The sequence below is a fragment of the Macaca mulatta genome, chromosome X, assembly GCF_049350105.2.
Source record: "Macaca mulatta isolate MMU2019108-1 chromosome X, T2T-MMU8v2.0, whole genome shotgun sequence".
NCBI lineage: Eukaryota > Metazoa > Chordata > Mammalia > Primates > Cercopithecidae > Macaca > Macaca mulatta.
Window position 1 is genome coordinate 113641442 of NC_133426.1, and position 16369 is coordinate 113657810.

Consider the following 16369-nt stretch of genomic DNA (forward strand, 5'->3'; position numbering starts at 1 on the left):
CCTTCCATACTGCTCTAGCAGAGTTTCCCCCCATGAGGACTCTGCCCCTGCAGCAAACTTCTGCCTGGGCATCCAGGCATTTCCATATATATGCAATCTAGGCAGAGGTTTCCAAACCTCAGTTCTTGACTTCTGTGCACCTGTGACTTCTGTGCATCTGTAGCCCAACACCACATGTAAGCCGCTAAGGCTTGGGGCTTGCACCCTCTGAAGCAATGGCCCAAACTGAACCTTGGCCTCTTTTAGCTACAGCTGAAGCTGAAGCAGTTGGGATGCAGGACACCATGTCCCAAGGCTGCATAGAGCAGGGGGGCCCTGGGCCAGGCTCATGAAACCATTTTTCCCTCCTAGGCTTCCAGGCCTGTGATGGGAGGGGCTGCCGTGAAGGTCTCTGGCATGTCCTGGAGACATCCGAATTTGGTGATTAACATTCGGCTCCTGTTGCTTACGCAAATTTCTGTGGCCAGCTTGAATTTCTCCCCAGAAAATGAGTTTTTCTTTTCCATGACATCATCAGGCTACAAGTTTTCCAAATTTTTTGCTCTGCTTCCTCTTGAACACTTTGCTGTTTAGAAATTTCTTCCACCAGATATCCTAAATCATCTCTCTCAAGTTCAAAGTTCCACAGATCTCTAGGGCAGGGGCAAAATGCCACCAGTCTCTTTGCTAAAGCTCCATTTCCCAATAAGTTCCTCATCTCCATCTGAGACCACCTCAACCTGGACTTCATTGTCCATATTACTATCAGCATTTTGGTCAAAGCCATTCAACAAGTCTATAGGAAGTTCCAAACTTTCCCACATCTTTCTGTCTCCTTCTGAGCCCTCCAAACTGTTCCAGCCTCTGCCTGTTACCCAGTTCCAAAGTTGCTTCCACATTTCTGGATATCTTTACAGCAGCACCCCACTACCTGGTACCAATTTACTATATTAGTCCGTTCTCACACTGCTATGAAGAAATACCGAAGACTCGGTAATAAAGCAAAGAGGTTTAATTGACTCACAATTCCACATGGCTGGGAAGGCCTCAGGAAACTTACTATCATGGTAGAAGGCACCTGTTCACAGGATGGAAGGAGAGAGAATGAGTACTGAGCGAAGGGGGAAGCCCCCTGTAAAACCATCAGCTCTCTTGAGAACTCATGAGAACAGCATGAGGTAAACCATCCCCCTGATTCTGTTATCTCCATCTGGTCCCATGCTTGACACATGGGGATTATTACAATTCAAGGTGAGATTTGGGTGGGGACTCAGAGCCAATCTTAATGTCCAGCCCTGCTAGGGCTTGTACTGGCTTCTTGGATTTCAAACTAAAATACCACTGGATTGGTCCACCCTAAGCTGCTACTTTTCCTCTGCCTCAGTCATGGGCATTCTTTATCTTACTTAAGCTACTAAGGTTTGCTAAAGTTTAAGAGATGAAATTAGTGAGTCTTGTCTTTCTTTTCTTTTATTTTTTACCACTCCTAGTAATAACTTGCAATAGCTGGTGTAGTTATAATCCATAGAGGCCGGGTAACTGATATGTTTTAAAAGTAAAACTTTGGAGTTCATAAAGTTTTATGTGAAAAAAGAAGAGACTCAGAGTAACTAAAACAGTGTTGATGAGGACAAACAAAGTTGGAAGACTCAAGCTTTCCAATTTCAAAACTTATTATACAGCTATGGTAAATAAGACATTGTGATACTGGCATAAGGGGAGACATGTAGATCAATGTAATATAATTGAGACTCTAGAAATACATTCTCACATTTATGGTCAGTTAATTTTCAACAAGAAAGCCAAGCTAATTCCATGGGGGAAAGAACTATTTTCAACAAATGGTGCCAAAACAATGGATAGCAACATACTCCCCACCCCCCAAAAGATGTTGTACTCTTTTCTTAAAGCATACACAAAAATTAACTTAAAATGGATCAAAGACTGAAATGTAAGAGCTGAAACTATAAAACTCTCAGAGAACACATAGAAGTTAATCTTCATGATCTTGAATTAGGTGATTGTTTATAGATATGACACCAAAAGCATGTGACCCTAAAGAAAAAATAGGTAATTCGGATTACATCAAAATTAAAAACTTTTGTGCTACAAATGGTATCATCAAGAAAGTAAAAAGACAACCCACAGAATGGAGGAAGTATTTGCCAATTATATGTCTGGTAAGGGACTTCTAATTAGAATGTATGAAGAACTCTTACAACTAAATAATAAAAGGCAAACAACCCAATTTTAAAAATGGTTAAAGGATTTGAATAGACTTTTCTCCAAAGAAAATAAAGAAATGGCCAATAAGCACATTAAAAGATTTTTCATATCATTAGTCAACACAGAAATGCAAATCAAAAGCCTAACGAGATACCATTTCATACCCACTAGGGTGGCTATAATTAAAGAGACAGATAATAACTGTTGAGGAGAAAGTGAAGAATTGACACTCTCATATATTGCTGTTGGGAATGTAAAATGGTACAACCCCCCCCCCATATTTTCTATCCTCTAATAATCATCATTCCACTCTATACTTCTATGAGCTCAACATTTTACCTCCTTCATATGAGTGAGAACATATGGTATTTATCTTTCTGTGCCTGACTTATTTCACTTAACATAATGTTCTCCATGTTCATCCATATTGCTGCCAATGAAAATGTTTCATTCTTTTTTTGGCTGAATAGTGTTCCATTATAAAAATTTATCACATTCTCTGTATCCATTCATCTGTTGGTGGACATTTAGGTTGATTTCATATCTTGGCTATTTTGAGTAGTGATGCAAGAAACATAGGGGTATAGTTTATATATTTATGCTTCTTTCACATTGCATGCCTGTATCAACACATCCTCATAAGCAATTGGTATTTTCAATGTTTTGGGTTTTAATAGGTGTGTAATGTTGTTTTAATTCACAATTACCCAGTGACATCTGATGTTGAACCTCTTTCATATGATTATTTGCCATTTATATCTTCTTTGGTGAGGTATCTATTTAGACCTTTTGCCCACTTTTTAATGGGTACTTTATTTTTTTAAACATAGTTTTAATTCTTTGAATATATTTATAATAGCTACTTTACAGTCTTTGTTTATGAAATCCAACAAGTGGGTCCCCTCAAGACACTTTCTATTGGTTGCTTTTTTAAGTTCTTATTTCTATTTTTAAGCCTGACTTCCTTGGATCACCCCCTGAATCAGTATAATTTAGTGGTTATTCAGTGATGGGTTAGATTTCCTTAAATGCCTTATGCTATCAAATATTCCACCTTTTTCTCAAGGATATCTGTGTCAAGGCATACGTCAAACTTCAGGCAATTTACACATCAGCTTTAGCTTTTCTTCCCTGCTTTCAAAGATAGCCAGAGTTGAGTGACTGGGGCCTTCTTCTGTCCCGTTTCTTTCCTAGGCATGTTCACAGCCCTGTACGTGTATTCATTCTTCTAGATCCCCAAGACTATGTTGCAGCCCTTCAAAATTCCATATCACATCTGGTTTTTCAGGTCTTCCTTTTAAATCTTTAGCCAGGCTCTTGTTTGCTCTAGCTGAAATCATAGCCTTGGACAGCTAGGTTGTCACCAGCCAATTGCTATTGTTTTCTATAATACCCTGGGAACAGAGTTTTTTCACCAAGCTGAGCTGTGAATAAAATCAAATGATAACAACACCCTGGGAATAGAGATTTTCCAGGGAGTTGCAAGTTTGGTCAAATATTGTCTATGCCCTAGGGATAAGGCTTTTAATGAAACTCCAAAAGATCCACTGGCTGCCATACTACTGGCTTTCATTTCTGAGCTTGGGCAGGTAGATAGAGTTAAAAGCCCCACAGACTCTTCTGGTCTTACTCAGGCTCATTAGCTTTTCTCGAATAGATGCTTTTCAGTTTATTGCGTGCCTTTGGTTAATTCCAGTGTTCTGAAGTGGTTTATTTTGAATGTTTTGCCACTATTTTGTTGCTTTTGTTGGGGAGTGTGTTCATAGAGATTCTGAGCTTGCCATTCTAGAAGTCAGGTTGTTGACATATCTAATTTTGATAGGTATGTCTCTGAGATATTGCTTTAATATTTGTTATGTATATAGATTGTGGCTTATAAATGACAGTAAACATTAGAATATTTTTCTTGCAGAAACTTAAGCATGCATCTGGGATAATTGCATTCTTTCTTTTTCAGCTTGCTATTAGTTCTGAGTCTACAGAGCCATCTGATAATTTTGAGGCTCAATCTTCAACAAGTCAGAGGGAATGTGGTAAAACTGTGAACACTGAAGCCTTAATGATGGTATTTCACCCTCAGAATTTGGAGACTCTTAATTCTAAAATGGTAGGAAAACAAAATATTTAAACCTATGGGCTGAAACAGTTGGTGAAAAGTAAAAATTTTAAAAGCAGACTAGAAGGTGACACAACTGAAAATTCTTCTTTTGGGACTTGAAAAGTTTTCCAGCAGGTACTACTGTGTAACTTATTTAGTTCCACTATACACAAGGACTATTATCAGGAATGAAAATAAAAGATAAAAGTTGGACATTGGGGATTTTTACAGATACATAATAGTTGTACATATTTATTGACATTGGGTTTTATTTGCATAGATTTCTAATCCTGACATAGACGTGATTTGGGGAGACTGATGGTTTAAAGCTTTGCCTCCCAAGTATAACACTTTTACCATTTTTATATGAATTTAGCTAAGAATTAAAATAGTAAATTAAAGCTGCTGTGCTCACATGAGTTTACAAGATTTTCATGATGACAAGGATTCAGTGTTTCACCCCTGGGTGAATGCTGATTTTGGTTTTCTATGTTCTTAATTTCTATAGATGTTGTTTCAAGGTAAAGAGAGTGGGCAAGTTATTTTACAGTTAATTTCTCACTAGATTTAGTTGTTTTGATTTTTCTGTCATTACAGTTGAAAGAAAAAATGAAGGAACAGTCATGGAAAATACTCTTTGCAGAATGTGGGCGTGGTGTTAGTATGTTTCGAACCAAAAAGACTCGAGGTCTTGTTGTAAGAGGGATTCCAGAAACCTTAAGAGGAGAACTCTGGATGCTTTTTTCAGGTATTGCATTTATTCACTTTATTTATTTAACAGATATTAACTATGCCTTTCTAGGAGTTATGCCGTAAGCTAAAGCGAAAGAATTACAAAGATGGTTAGTACAAAGTCTTACTCATCTTGAGTTCAGACTAGTCAAAGAGAGAAAGGTAAGTAGTTACCTATAACTTACCTATCTATCCACACATCCAGCATCTGAGCAGATTAGTTTATTAGGCAAGATATGTATAATGGGGGAATCTTTATCTCTAGTGTCAACAGTCAGTTAAGGGGGAAAAAAGCTCATGAAAATGGTATTCTGTTGGATAAAATTAGTAGCTTGACATAGATTCTAGTGTAAAGCTCTTCTGTTTGTGCTCAGGAATCACTTAAGCATAAGGCTAAATATCAAGGTAATGAAATGAAATCCAATTCTTTATGTATATATGAAATAATAGCTTAATTTTATCCCTCTTCTGTTGTATGTTAATGTAATAATCTTCACAGGTGCTGTTAATGACATGGCTACTAATCCTGGCTATTATGCTGAAGTAGTTGAGCAGTCCTTAGGGACCTGCAACTTGGCTACTGAAGAAATTGAACGTGATTTACGTCGCTCTCTGCCTGAGCACCCAGCCTTTCAGAGTGACACTGGCATATCTGCACTGAGAAGGGTACTCACTGCTTATGCATACAGGAATCCCAAAATTGGATACTGCCAGGTATGACTTAACTATGAGCCCAAGTGTATGTGTATGTTCCAAATAAAATCACATCAAATCCAACTCCACTAATTTGGAAGTGATGATTATAAGGAAAGAGATTGGGGTGAGATAGATAGAGGATAGTATTAATTTAAGTAGGATGGTAGTGGGAATACTTAGGAGAATTGATATTTCATTATTTTTCTTTTTCAGTTAACAAATGTTTATTGAACTTCTGCTCTATAAAGGATACTCTGCTAGGAACTTAAGGCTATATAAAGAAAGATGTATCAGATAAGGGTCCTCCCTTAAAAGTATGTAGACCAGGAGATGTTAAAGCATATTCATTAAGAAACAAAAATCAAGTGAGAAAAACTGTTAGAGAAATAGAAAGTCCTGTCATGATTTATAATTAGGAGAAACTATTTTTCATCTGGAGGCGTCAGAGAAGGCTTCGTGGAAAAGGTAGCATTTGCAGGTCTTAAAAATTGGTGAATTTTGGACATATGGAAATAGAATGAAAAGAACATGCCAGGTGAGGGAATCCATGTAACCGAACACAGGTAGGTGTAAACCTAAAGTTTATATAGGACCATGTTTGTTTAGTTTGATAGAAACATAGGGTGGATGAAGTGAAGTAGTTGGAGAAACAAATCAATAAGGTAGATTGGGATAGAGCTGGAGTTTGAATTTTATTTTACAGGCAGTGGAGGAATCATTGGAAAACAAATTGTTTAGGAGCACACCATCAATTAGGGTAGGCCAGACTGCTAACACAAACACAGATAATAGATGAAACAGTATAATTTTATTTCTTGAAGGAATAAACAAAGGAGATTTACTCTTCAGGTCAGAAGGCAGCTCTCCTCCATGAGATTATTCAGGAACTTAGACTGTAGGCTGACAGCAGACTGTCATTTTCAAAACAGAGCTTCCCGAGTACACTTTCATCACCATTAGCACTCACAAGAACAGGGAAAGAGCATGGAGAAACAACTAAAAGATTTTCGGGCTAGGCTTGAAAGGGGCAGATACCACTTCATGCACATTCTATTGGATAATCGTAGTCACGTGGATACACCTATTCACAAGGCAGTCTGTAGAGTATAGTGTGGCTGAACAGACATGTGCAGCTACTATGGAAAAAGAGGAGATTAGAATGTCATGGATAGATAGCACTCTGTGCCATACATTTATTTATAATGGGTTGAATACCTGTAATTGTTGCATGCCAATACTACCTATCCACTGTAACTTGTCGATATATATATATTTTTTTTTTTGAAAAACTGTTTAAGTGAATGGAACATCTAAATGGCAAGGATTTTTAGCATATTTTAGGATCTCTGAAAGGTACAAAAGAAGCATAATGCTTCTTTTCTCAAAGAGCTTATACTCACAGACCCTGTGATACTGTCTGTAAGCAGTAGTTTAGAGATAGCTTCAAAATAGGCAGCACTTAATATTGACTTCTAAAAGATGAGAGCAAAGTTAGAAACATGGCGGGCAGGAGGAAAGTTATTCGGGGTTAAAGTATGAGTGATACCATTCAGGTGAGAATAAGCCTGCCTTGGGAGATAAGATTCACTAGGTTCACATTGGAATAAAAAAGTAAATTTGTATGGGACAAGATCATGAAGAATCTTCAAAGCCTGGGAAAACAGTTTAAACTTAATATGGTAAACAGATTTTGTTGGTTTTGATCAAAAACCTACGTGAGACACATGGCTGGCTAGCTTGCTCACTCTATCTATCTATCTATCTATCTATTTATCTATCTATCTATCCTATCTAATCTTATCATCTGTATCTATCTAATGTTGATATATAATTGATTTACCACAAATGTCACCCCTTTAGTGGTCTCTAATATATTCACAAAGTTGTGCAAACCTTCACCATTATCTAATTCCAGAACATTTTCATCACCCTAAAAAGAAGCCCCATATCCATTAGCAGTTACTCCCCATTTCTCCTACTACCAACCCAAGCAATTGCTAACCTACTTTCTAGCTCTATGAATATGACTATTGTGCACATTTTATATAAATTGAGTGATACAATATGTGATCTTTTGTGCCTGCCTTCTTTTACTTAGCATATCATTTTCAAAGTTCATCCATGTTGTAGCATGTATCAGGATTTCTTTCTTATGATTTAATAATACTCCATTATATGGATACATACCACATTTTGTTTATTCAACATTGATAGTTATTTGAGATATTTTCTTGTTTCAGCTGTTGTGAATAATGCTGCTATGAATATTCATGTACAAGTTTTTGTATGGACATTGCTTTTTATTCTTGTGGGTAAATACCTTGAAGTGAAATTTCTGGGTTATGTGATAACTGTCTGTTTAACATTTTGGTGCACTGTCAAACTATTTTCCAAAGAGACTGTACCATTTTATATTCCCTCCAGCAATGTATGAGGGTTTTATTTTTTCTTTGTCTTTATTTTATTTTATTTTTTTACCAAATCTCCCCTTCATTCTATATACAAGGATTCTAACTTCTGTGCATCCTTGACAACACTTCTTGTCTTTTCTTTTTGATTGCAGCCATCCCAGTGAACGTGAAGTGGTGCCTTGGCACTCTTGTTAAAAATCAGTTGACCATAAATGTTAGAGTTTATTTCTGGACTCTCAATTCTATTCCATTGATTTGTACGTCTACCCTTATGCCAGTGTCACATTGTCTTGATTACTGCATCTGTGTAGAAAGTTGTCAATCAGGAAGTGTGAGTTCTTTAACTTTGTTCTTTTCTAAGATTGTTTTGGCTCTTTTGGTTCCTTGTATTTCCATACAAATTTTAGGATCAATTTGTCAATCTCTGCAAACAAGAAAAAAAAGCCGCTGGGATTTTGGTAGTCATCGTATTGAATCTGTAGATCAATTTGGGGAGTATTTCATATTAACAATGTTAACTCTTCCAGCCCATAAAGACAAGATGTCTTTCCTTTTCATTAATTTAATTATTCTTTAATTTGTTTCATCCAAAGATGTTTTATAGTTTTCAGTGTTCAAGGCTTGCACTTCCTTTGTTAATTTTATTTATAAGTATTTTAATTTTTTATTATAGTAAATTGAATCGTTTTCTTGATTTCATGGTTTGATCGTTCGTTGCCTGCATATAGAAATACAACTGATGGCTGATCTGGTGTCCTGTAAGTTTGCTGAGCTTATTTACTAGTTCTAGTAGATTTTTTTGTGGATTCCTTAGGATTTTCTATATACAAAATCATGGCATCTAAATAGTGTTACTTTTAATTCTCCTATTCCAGTATGGATGTCTCTTTTTCCCTTTTTCTTGCCTAATTGACCTGGCTAGAACCTTTGGTACAGCGTTGAATAGAAGTGGCAAGAATGCATGTCCCTGTCTTGTTATTTATCTTAAGGGGAGTAATCAGTCTTTCACCATAAAGTATGATGTTAACTGTGGGGTTTTTGTAGATCATCTTTATCAGGTTGCAGAAGTTCTCTTATATGGCTAGTTTGTTGAGTGTTTTTATCATGAAAGAGTATTGATTTTGTCAAATGATTTTTCTGTGTCAATTGAGATGATCATGTGATTTTTTCCTATATTTATATATATGTATGGGAAAAACATATATATATGTTTATATATATATATGGAAAAAATATATGTGTGTGTATATATATGGAAAAAACATATACAGATTTTTATATGTTGAATCACTTTTGCATTCCCAGAATAAATCCCACTTAGCCTTTTGGGATCCTTTTTATATGTTCTTAAGTTCAGCTTGGTAACATGTTGTTGAGGATTTTTATGTTTTTATTTGTAAGATATATTGATATATAGTTTTCTTGTGATGTCTTTGTCTAGTTTGGGTGTCTGGGTTTCTTAGAATGAGTTGGATAGCATTTCCTCCTCTCCTATTTTTTGAAGAGTTTGTGAAGAATTGGTGGTAATTATTCTCTAAATGTTTGGTAGAATTTGCCAGTGAAGCCATCTGTTCTTAGAGTTTGCTTTGTGGAAAGTTTTTTCGTTACTAAGTCAATCTCTTTATTTATTATAGGTCTATTTCACCTTTCCCATTTTAGTTTCAGTAGTTTGTGGTTTTTTTTAGAAATTTGTCCATTTTATCTAGATTATCTAATTTGTTGGCATATAATTTTTCAGCATAATCACTTATAATCTTTTTTACTTCTATAAGGTTGATAGTTCTCTATTTCCTGATTAGAATAATTTGAGTCCCCCTTCTCACTCACACTCTTGCACACCCTCACTTTCACACTCTTGATCTCTCACACTATCTCGTTCTTGTTCTTTTTTTTGAAAATTTTTTTAGTTAGGCTACCTAAAGATATTTCTATGTTTTTTATCCTTTTTGTCTTTTTTAATCTTTTCAAAGAACCAACTTTTGCTTTTGTTGATTTTTCTCTATTTCTGATCTTTATCACTTTCTGCTTGCACAAAGCTGGAAGATTAACTGGAGATAAGAGCTTAGGTCTTTTCTGTTCTTTCCTAAGCATACATACAGCTATGAGTATACATAAAGCCATATGCATGTAGTTGGCCTTCTGAGTTCCCAGGAATATGTCACAGTTTTTCAAAGGCCCCACTTTTCTTTTAACATTTTGTTAGCATATTGTTTGGCCTAACTGCTATCCACTGCCTTGGATAGCCACATGTTCAACAACTGCCTCTGATTGTTTTCAACAAACACCGCTGGGGAAAAGGCTGTTTACACCAGAGGAGCTCTGTGTCAAGTCCAATAAGGACAGCCTTGTGAGAAGAGTCTTCCAGGGAACCACCAGACAAGTCAAATAACAGTTACTCGGTAATGGGGCTTTGCCACAGTTCCAACCCCATTCTGTTACATTCAGTGGCTACTAGGTACTGGTTTCTACTGTAATTGCTAGATGCTGGTTTCTTTCTTTCTTTTTTTCTCTCTCTCGCTCTCTCTCTCTTTTTTTTTTTTTTTATGATAGAGTCTCGCTCTGTTGCCCAGGCTGGAGTGCAGTGGCACGATCTCAGCTCACTGCAACTTCCACCTCCTGGGTTCAAGCAATTCTCCTGTCTCAGCCTTATGAGTAGCTGGGATTACAGGTGTGCACCACCATGCCCCACTGTTTTGTGTGTGTGTGTGTGTGTGTGTATTTTTAGTAGAGACAGGGTTTCACCATGTCAGCCAGGCTGGTTATGAACTCCTGACCTCAAGTGATCTGCCCACCTCAGCCTCCCAAAGTGCTAGGATTACATGCGTGAGCCACCACACCCGGCCTAGATGTTGGTTTTTAAGGCTACTGTGAAACTGGGGAGGGGGGTGGGAATAGGGCAATTTAAAATGCCACAAAGTTTACTGGTTTTACTGAGATTTAGCCATTTTCTTAAATAAATGCTATGTGAATTGCTGTAAGCTATTGGTTAATTTCCAGAGTTCTAAAGTTGATTCCGATGACTTTTGTCAGTGTTCTTGTTGCTTTTATAGAGGAGAACATTTTTAGAAGTTCTTACTCTGCCATTTTTACTACATCCCCTCCCAGTATGGCTTCTTGCATGGGAAAATGATTCAGTAAAAACTAAGCTTGACATCAAACAGTGTACTAGATTTGGCAAGAAATTGACATAATTAATATACAAATCTATATGAAAGGTATCAAAGTATAAAAATAAGCAATGGACATGAAAGGATTAATCACCAAAGAGAAAATACAGGTTGATGTTAAAGTCTGAAAAAGAAAGTGCAACCTCAAAGAAATTAAAATTAAAACAATGAGATACCATTTTTCACTATCAAATCAATAAAGATGATTATAGTTATTACGATTCACAATATTGGCAAAGATGCAGTGAAATAAACGTTTAAACACTATTGGTCAGAAATATAAATTGGTATTTTCTTTCAGGAATTTAATTTGGCAATAATATGAAGTCTTTTAAAAATACCATGTGACCGGCCGGGCGCGGTGGCTCACGCCTGTAATCCCAGCACTTTGGGAGGCCGAGCCGGGCGGATCACAAGGTCAGGAGATCGAGACCACGGTGAAACCCCGTCTCTACTAAAAATACAAAAAATTAGCCGGGCGCGGTTGTGGGCGCCTGTAGTCCCAGCTACTCGGGAGGCTGAGGCAGGAGAATGGCGTGAACCCAGGAGGCGGAGCTTGCAGTGAGCCGAGATCGCGCCACTGCACTCCAGCCTGGGCGACAGAGCGAGACTCCGACTCAAAAAAAAAAAAAAAAAAAAAAAAAAAAAAAAAAATACCATGTGACCAAACAATTTCATTTCTAGGTATCTTTCCTGAGAAAAAAAGTATAGTTGGATGAAAATTTATATGAAAAAGATAACCACTGCAGCATTATATGAAATAGCAAAAAATTGGAATTAACCTAAATGTCCAACAATAATAGAATGGTTAAATAATTTATATTATATCCACCTTAGATTTTTTTAGTCATTAAAAATACTGTTTTAGAAAAATATTTAATGGCATTGAATATTACTATATAGTGCTAAGTGAAAAAATAAAGATTTAGTACATAAATTTTAGGAGAAAAAGGAGGAAAAACTGCAGAAAAATATATCAACTTAACAGTTTATTTCTGGGTACGTAGGATACAAGAGGTTTTATTTTCTCATTTATACTTTTCCATTCTCTCCAAATTCTATCCATTAAGGATTTATTACCTTTATAACAAGGGATGTGGCAATGTATATAAAAGTAATGATCTGACATTTGTGTGCAAGATAGGTAAGAAGCAGCAGCAAGTTAGAGTGGTAGTGGGAATGGGAAGGAAAAAGCAAATCTGAAAGACATTTTATAAGAAGAAACTCTAGGATGCGAAACAGATGCAGCAGATAGAGAGTTTTCAGCATAATCAAAACTAGGATAGATAAGAAGAATCCTACTTGATAGGGGAAAGAAGATGTTCAGTTTTGGACAAAATTGAGAATGATTCATATCTGAGGGCTGTTTCTTTATAGGTAGTTGGAAATACAGATGAAGTTCATTTTCTTTCATTTTAGTATGTCTTTGAAAATTATGTAGGCTTTTTTCAGATTAGTGATAATTAAGGTTTTTCACTCTTTGAAATTAGAGAGGTTTTACTTATAGTATTCTGTATTTATTATATTACTGCTTCACTTTTCTTGAATGTTACTTTATAAAATAACTGATTATCAAATGTTAGCCTGACTTCACCTTGTTTTGCCTTGGACTGGCTCAGAGTTCTCATGTTTCCACTGTTATTACATTATTATTACTCTCAGTTATTCTTGTTGCTGTCAAAAACTATTATGTTTGAAAAAGTATAATTATTACCTGAGAAATATTTGCTTTTTAATACTGTTTTCTGTGAATTTTAGGCAATGAATATTTTGACTTCAGTGCTGCTTCTATATGCAAAAGAGGAAGAAGCTTTTTGGCTTCTGGTTGCTGTATGTGAACGAATGTTGCCTGATTATTTTAATCGTCGAATTATTGGTAAAAGAAAAACCACACACACATATGCATACACACACGGAGATGTACATTTCTTTTCTAAACAATTCTAGTGTCTCTTGTCTAATTACTAATAAAATAGAAGGACTGATGAATTCAGTTGTGGTATAAAATGCAAGCAATATCAAAATGTCACATTCACTGACATTCTCAAAAGAAGAGCTTTTTGTACTGAATGTATAGTCAGAAAGATTGTTTAATATGTTGCTTTTTAAAATAAAATACCTGGTCTGTTTCTTAACAAAAAAGGAAACATTAAGTTCATAAGCTCTATATTGCTAAAACAATGGCGATCTCAAGTATCCAGAGCTACTGGTGAATTTTTGTAGTTTCTTGATGGGAGGGAGATTTCAATCAGCTTAAAATCTCCACATTTGTATGAATTATATAGATAATTTGCAAGATTTCAAAGAAGGATGAAGTTCTTAGTTTGTTAATTGTATATATTTTTTTAATTTTAATTTTTTTTTTTTTTTTTTTTTTTTTTTTTTTGAGATGGAGTCTTCCTCTGTCACCCAGGCTGGAGTGCAGTGGCACCATCTTGGCTCACTGCAAGCTCTGCCTCCCAGGTTCACGCCATTCTTCTGCCTCAGCCTCCCAAGTAGCTGGGACTACAGGTGCCCGCCACCACGCCTGGCTAAAATTTTTTTTTTTTTTTTAAGTAGAGATGGGGTTTCACCATGTTAGCCAGGATGGTCTCAATCTCCTGACCTCGTGATCTGCCCGCCTCAGCCTCCCAAAGTGCTGGGATTACAAATGTGAGCCACCGTGCCTGGCCAATATTTTCTTTAGTCATCAAATATTTACAGATCTGTGACCCCTCACCTTAAAACTTATGGATGGTCTCTTCTTTGTACCGTAATAGGCTTTCAGGATTGTGGTTAGGTCATTGATTGTACTGTCTTTCATTATAATTATTTGTGTATTTATCTTGAGTTGTGCTAGCTATTAAACTCCCTGAACATGAGACTATTTCATTAATTGGTATAGCTCTTATAATAACTAGTACAGATCTCTGCATATAATAAAGACTTAATAAATAACTCCAAGTGATTTGAATTGTGTTTCTGAAGTACATGACACTACTAGCAGTTAGATGTATAAAATACAGAAAAGGTTCTGAAAGAGTTCATAATTTAAGGAAGAAAAATGAGATACATCAGCATGCTAATAGAAGTGGGGAGGTATGGAAACAAGTCCTTTTGAAAAATGTTTATTTTTAAACTTCTTTTGATACTCTCTAGGTGCCTTGGTGGATCAGGCAGTCTTTGAAGAACTTATCAGGGATCACCTTCCTCAGCTGACAGAACACATGACTGATATGACATTCTTTTCCTCAGTTTCTCTCTCTTGGTTTCTCACACTTTTTATTAGTGTGCTACCTATTGAAAGTGCAGTGAATGTGGTGGACTGTTTCTTCTATGATGGAATAAAGGCCATTTTGCAACTGGGATTGGCAATACTTGACTATAATTTAGACAAACTGCTGACTTGTAAAGATGATGCTGAAGCTGTGACAGCTTTGAACAGGTATTGTAAGAACCATGACATTTAAATCTGAAGGAAATTTGAGAGATGATGTTGTTCAATCCCCATGTTTTACAGAGGAAACTGAGCCCTAGAAATTTCAATTTGCCTGACATTACAAAGCCACTTGAATGAAACAGCTATGCCTAAAGTCCAGTCCTCTATCTCCAGAAAAAATACAGCAAGAATAAATCACTTTGAAGTGAACTACTAAATTATGTACACATTTACACTAATATTGTTGATTCAGTATGCTAGGACTTTCATATTCCCAGTTTGAGCTATAAAGTGTCTATGTAGAAGTAGTTCGAGCAGGAAAAGGGTAGTTGATAATGTTAAATATCCAGTGGTTGGGAAGTTATTCTGGTTTCTATGTGGTTGCAGGTGGGTTGAACTTTATTTTCCTAGTAACTTTTGTATGGATGCTATTTTGTATTGGAGCACATGTGTTGTATGTGTGTGTATGTGTGTATGCTAAATGAATAAATATTTGAATGGGCAACTATCGTAATGCCACATGAAATCCCATTATATACAGAATAAAATACAAACATCTTACTCTGGCATTCAGAACTCTGTGGTAAGGGCTCAGTTTACCTTTCTTCACTTATTTCCCCCTATACACTTCTACATACCCTATATTCCACTCTTACTGGGCTATGTGGTATTTGCCAATTACTCTGTGAGTCTGTTTGCTTCCTTCAAAACCCCAAATGATTCCTTCACTATCCCATTTCCCTCACCCATGCCCTCCTAACGCTCAACCATCTTCAAACTCCACTTCTTGACCGGGCGCGGTGGCTCACGCCTGTAATCCCAGCACTTTGGGAGGCCGAGGCAGGCAGATCACCTGAGGTCAAGAGTTCAAGACCAGCCTGGCCAACATGGCAAAACCCCATCTCGACTAAAAATACAAAAATTAGCCAGGCATGTTGATGGGTACCTGTAATCCCAGCTACTTGGGAGGCCGAGGCAGGAGAATCATTTGAAATCAGGAAGCGGAGGTTGCAGTGAGCCAAGATTGCGCCATTGCATTCCAGCCTGGGTGACAGAGCAAGACTCCATCTCAAACACAAAAAACAAGTTTCACTTCTTCATGAGACCTCTTGTCCTTTCAGTTGAAAGTAACCTCTACCTAGGGAGAAATTAGGTGTCATTTCTCTGCTTTAATAATGGTAGTTCCACTAATTATTGTATTACTATCACTTTTCAATAGGTTCTTTGACAATGTCACTAATAAGGATAGTCCATTGCCTTCAAATGTTCAGCAGGGTTCAAATGTGAGTGATGAAAAAACCAGTCATACTAGAGTGGATATTACAGATTTGATTAGAGAATCAAATGAGGTAAGTTTCTTCATTCCATAAATATATTACCTAGCATATTTAAAATGATTGAACTATGGTATATCTCTAGTGGTATATTAAGTGTAAGATAATAATGCAAGTAGACATACAACTTAAAATCCAACTTAACTTTTAAAATGAGTTTTGTGAACTGTTCCTAGGTTGTGTAATCTCCTCTGCCTCAATTTGTTTTTCATTAAATGAAATTAAATTCACTTGCTTTCACAAATAATGACTACTTTAAACATCTATCTCTGTATCAAAAGGTGAATTATTCTCATTATTATTATTCA

At 36.3% G+C, this 16369-nt stretch overlaps 1 protein-coding gene across 5 annotated transcripts in view; it reads left to right on the forward strand.

Annotated features, from left to right (window-relative positions):
* Window positions 1-16369, forward strand: part of TBC1D8B (TBC1 domain family member 8B) — a 67184-nt gene that overhangs the window by 26644 nt on the left and 24171 nt on the right. For all 5 annotated transcript variants that reach the window (XM_015127958.3, XM_028842456.2, XM_015127959.3 and 2 more), the window contains exons 8-13: window positions 4163-4312; window positions 4901-5051; window positions 5535-5749; window positions 13068-13185; window positions 14448-14733; window positions 15947-16076. In XM_015127958.3, coding sequence (XP_014983444.2) covers window positions 4163-4312; window positions 4901-5051; window positions 5535-5749; window positions 13068-13185; window positions 14448-14733; window positions 15947-16076 — 1050 coding nt within the window. The remainder of the gene's footprint in view (window positions 1-4162; window positions 4313-4900; window positions 5052-5534; window positions 5750-13067; window positions 13186-14447; window positions 14734-15946; window positions 16077-16369) is intronic.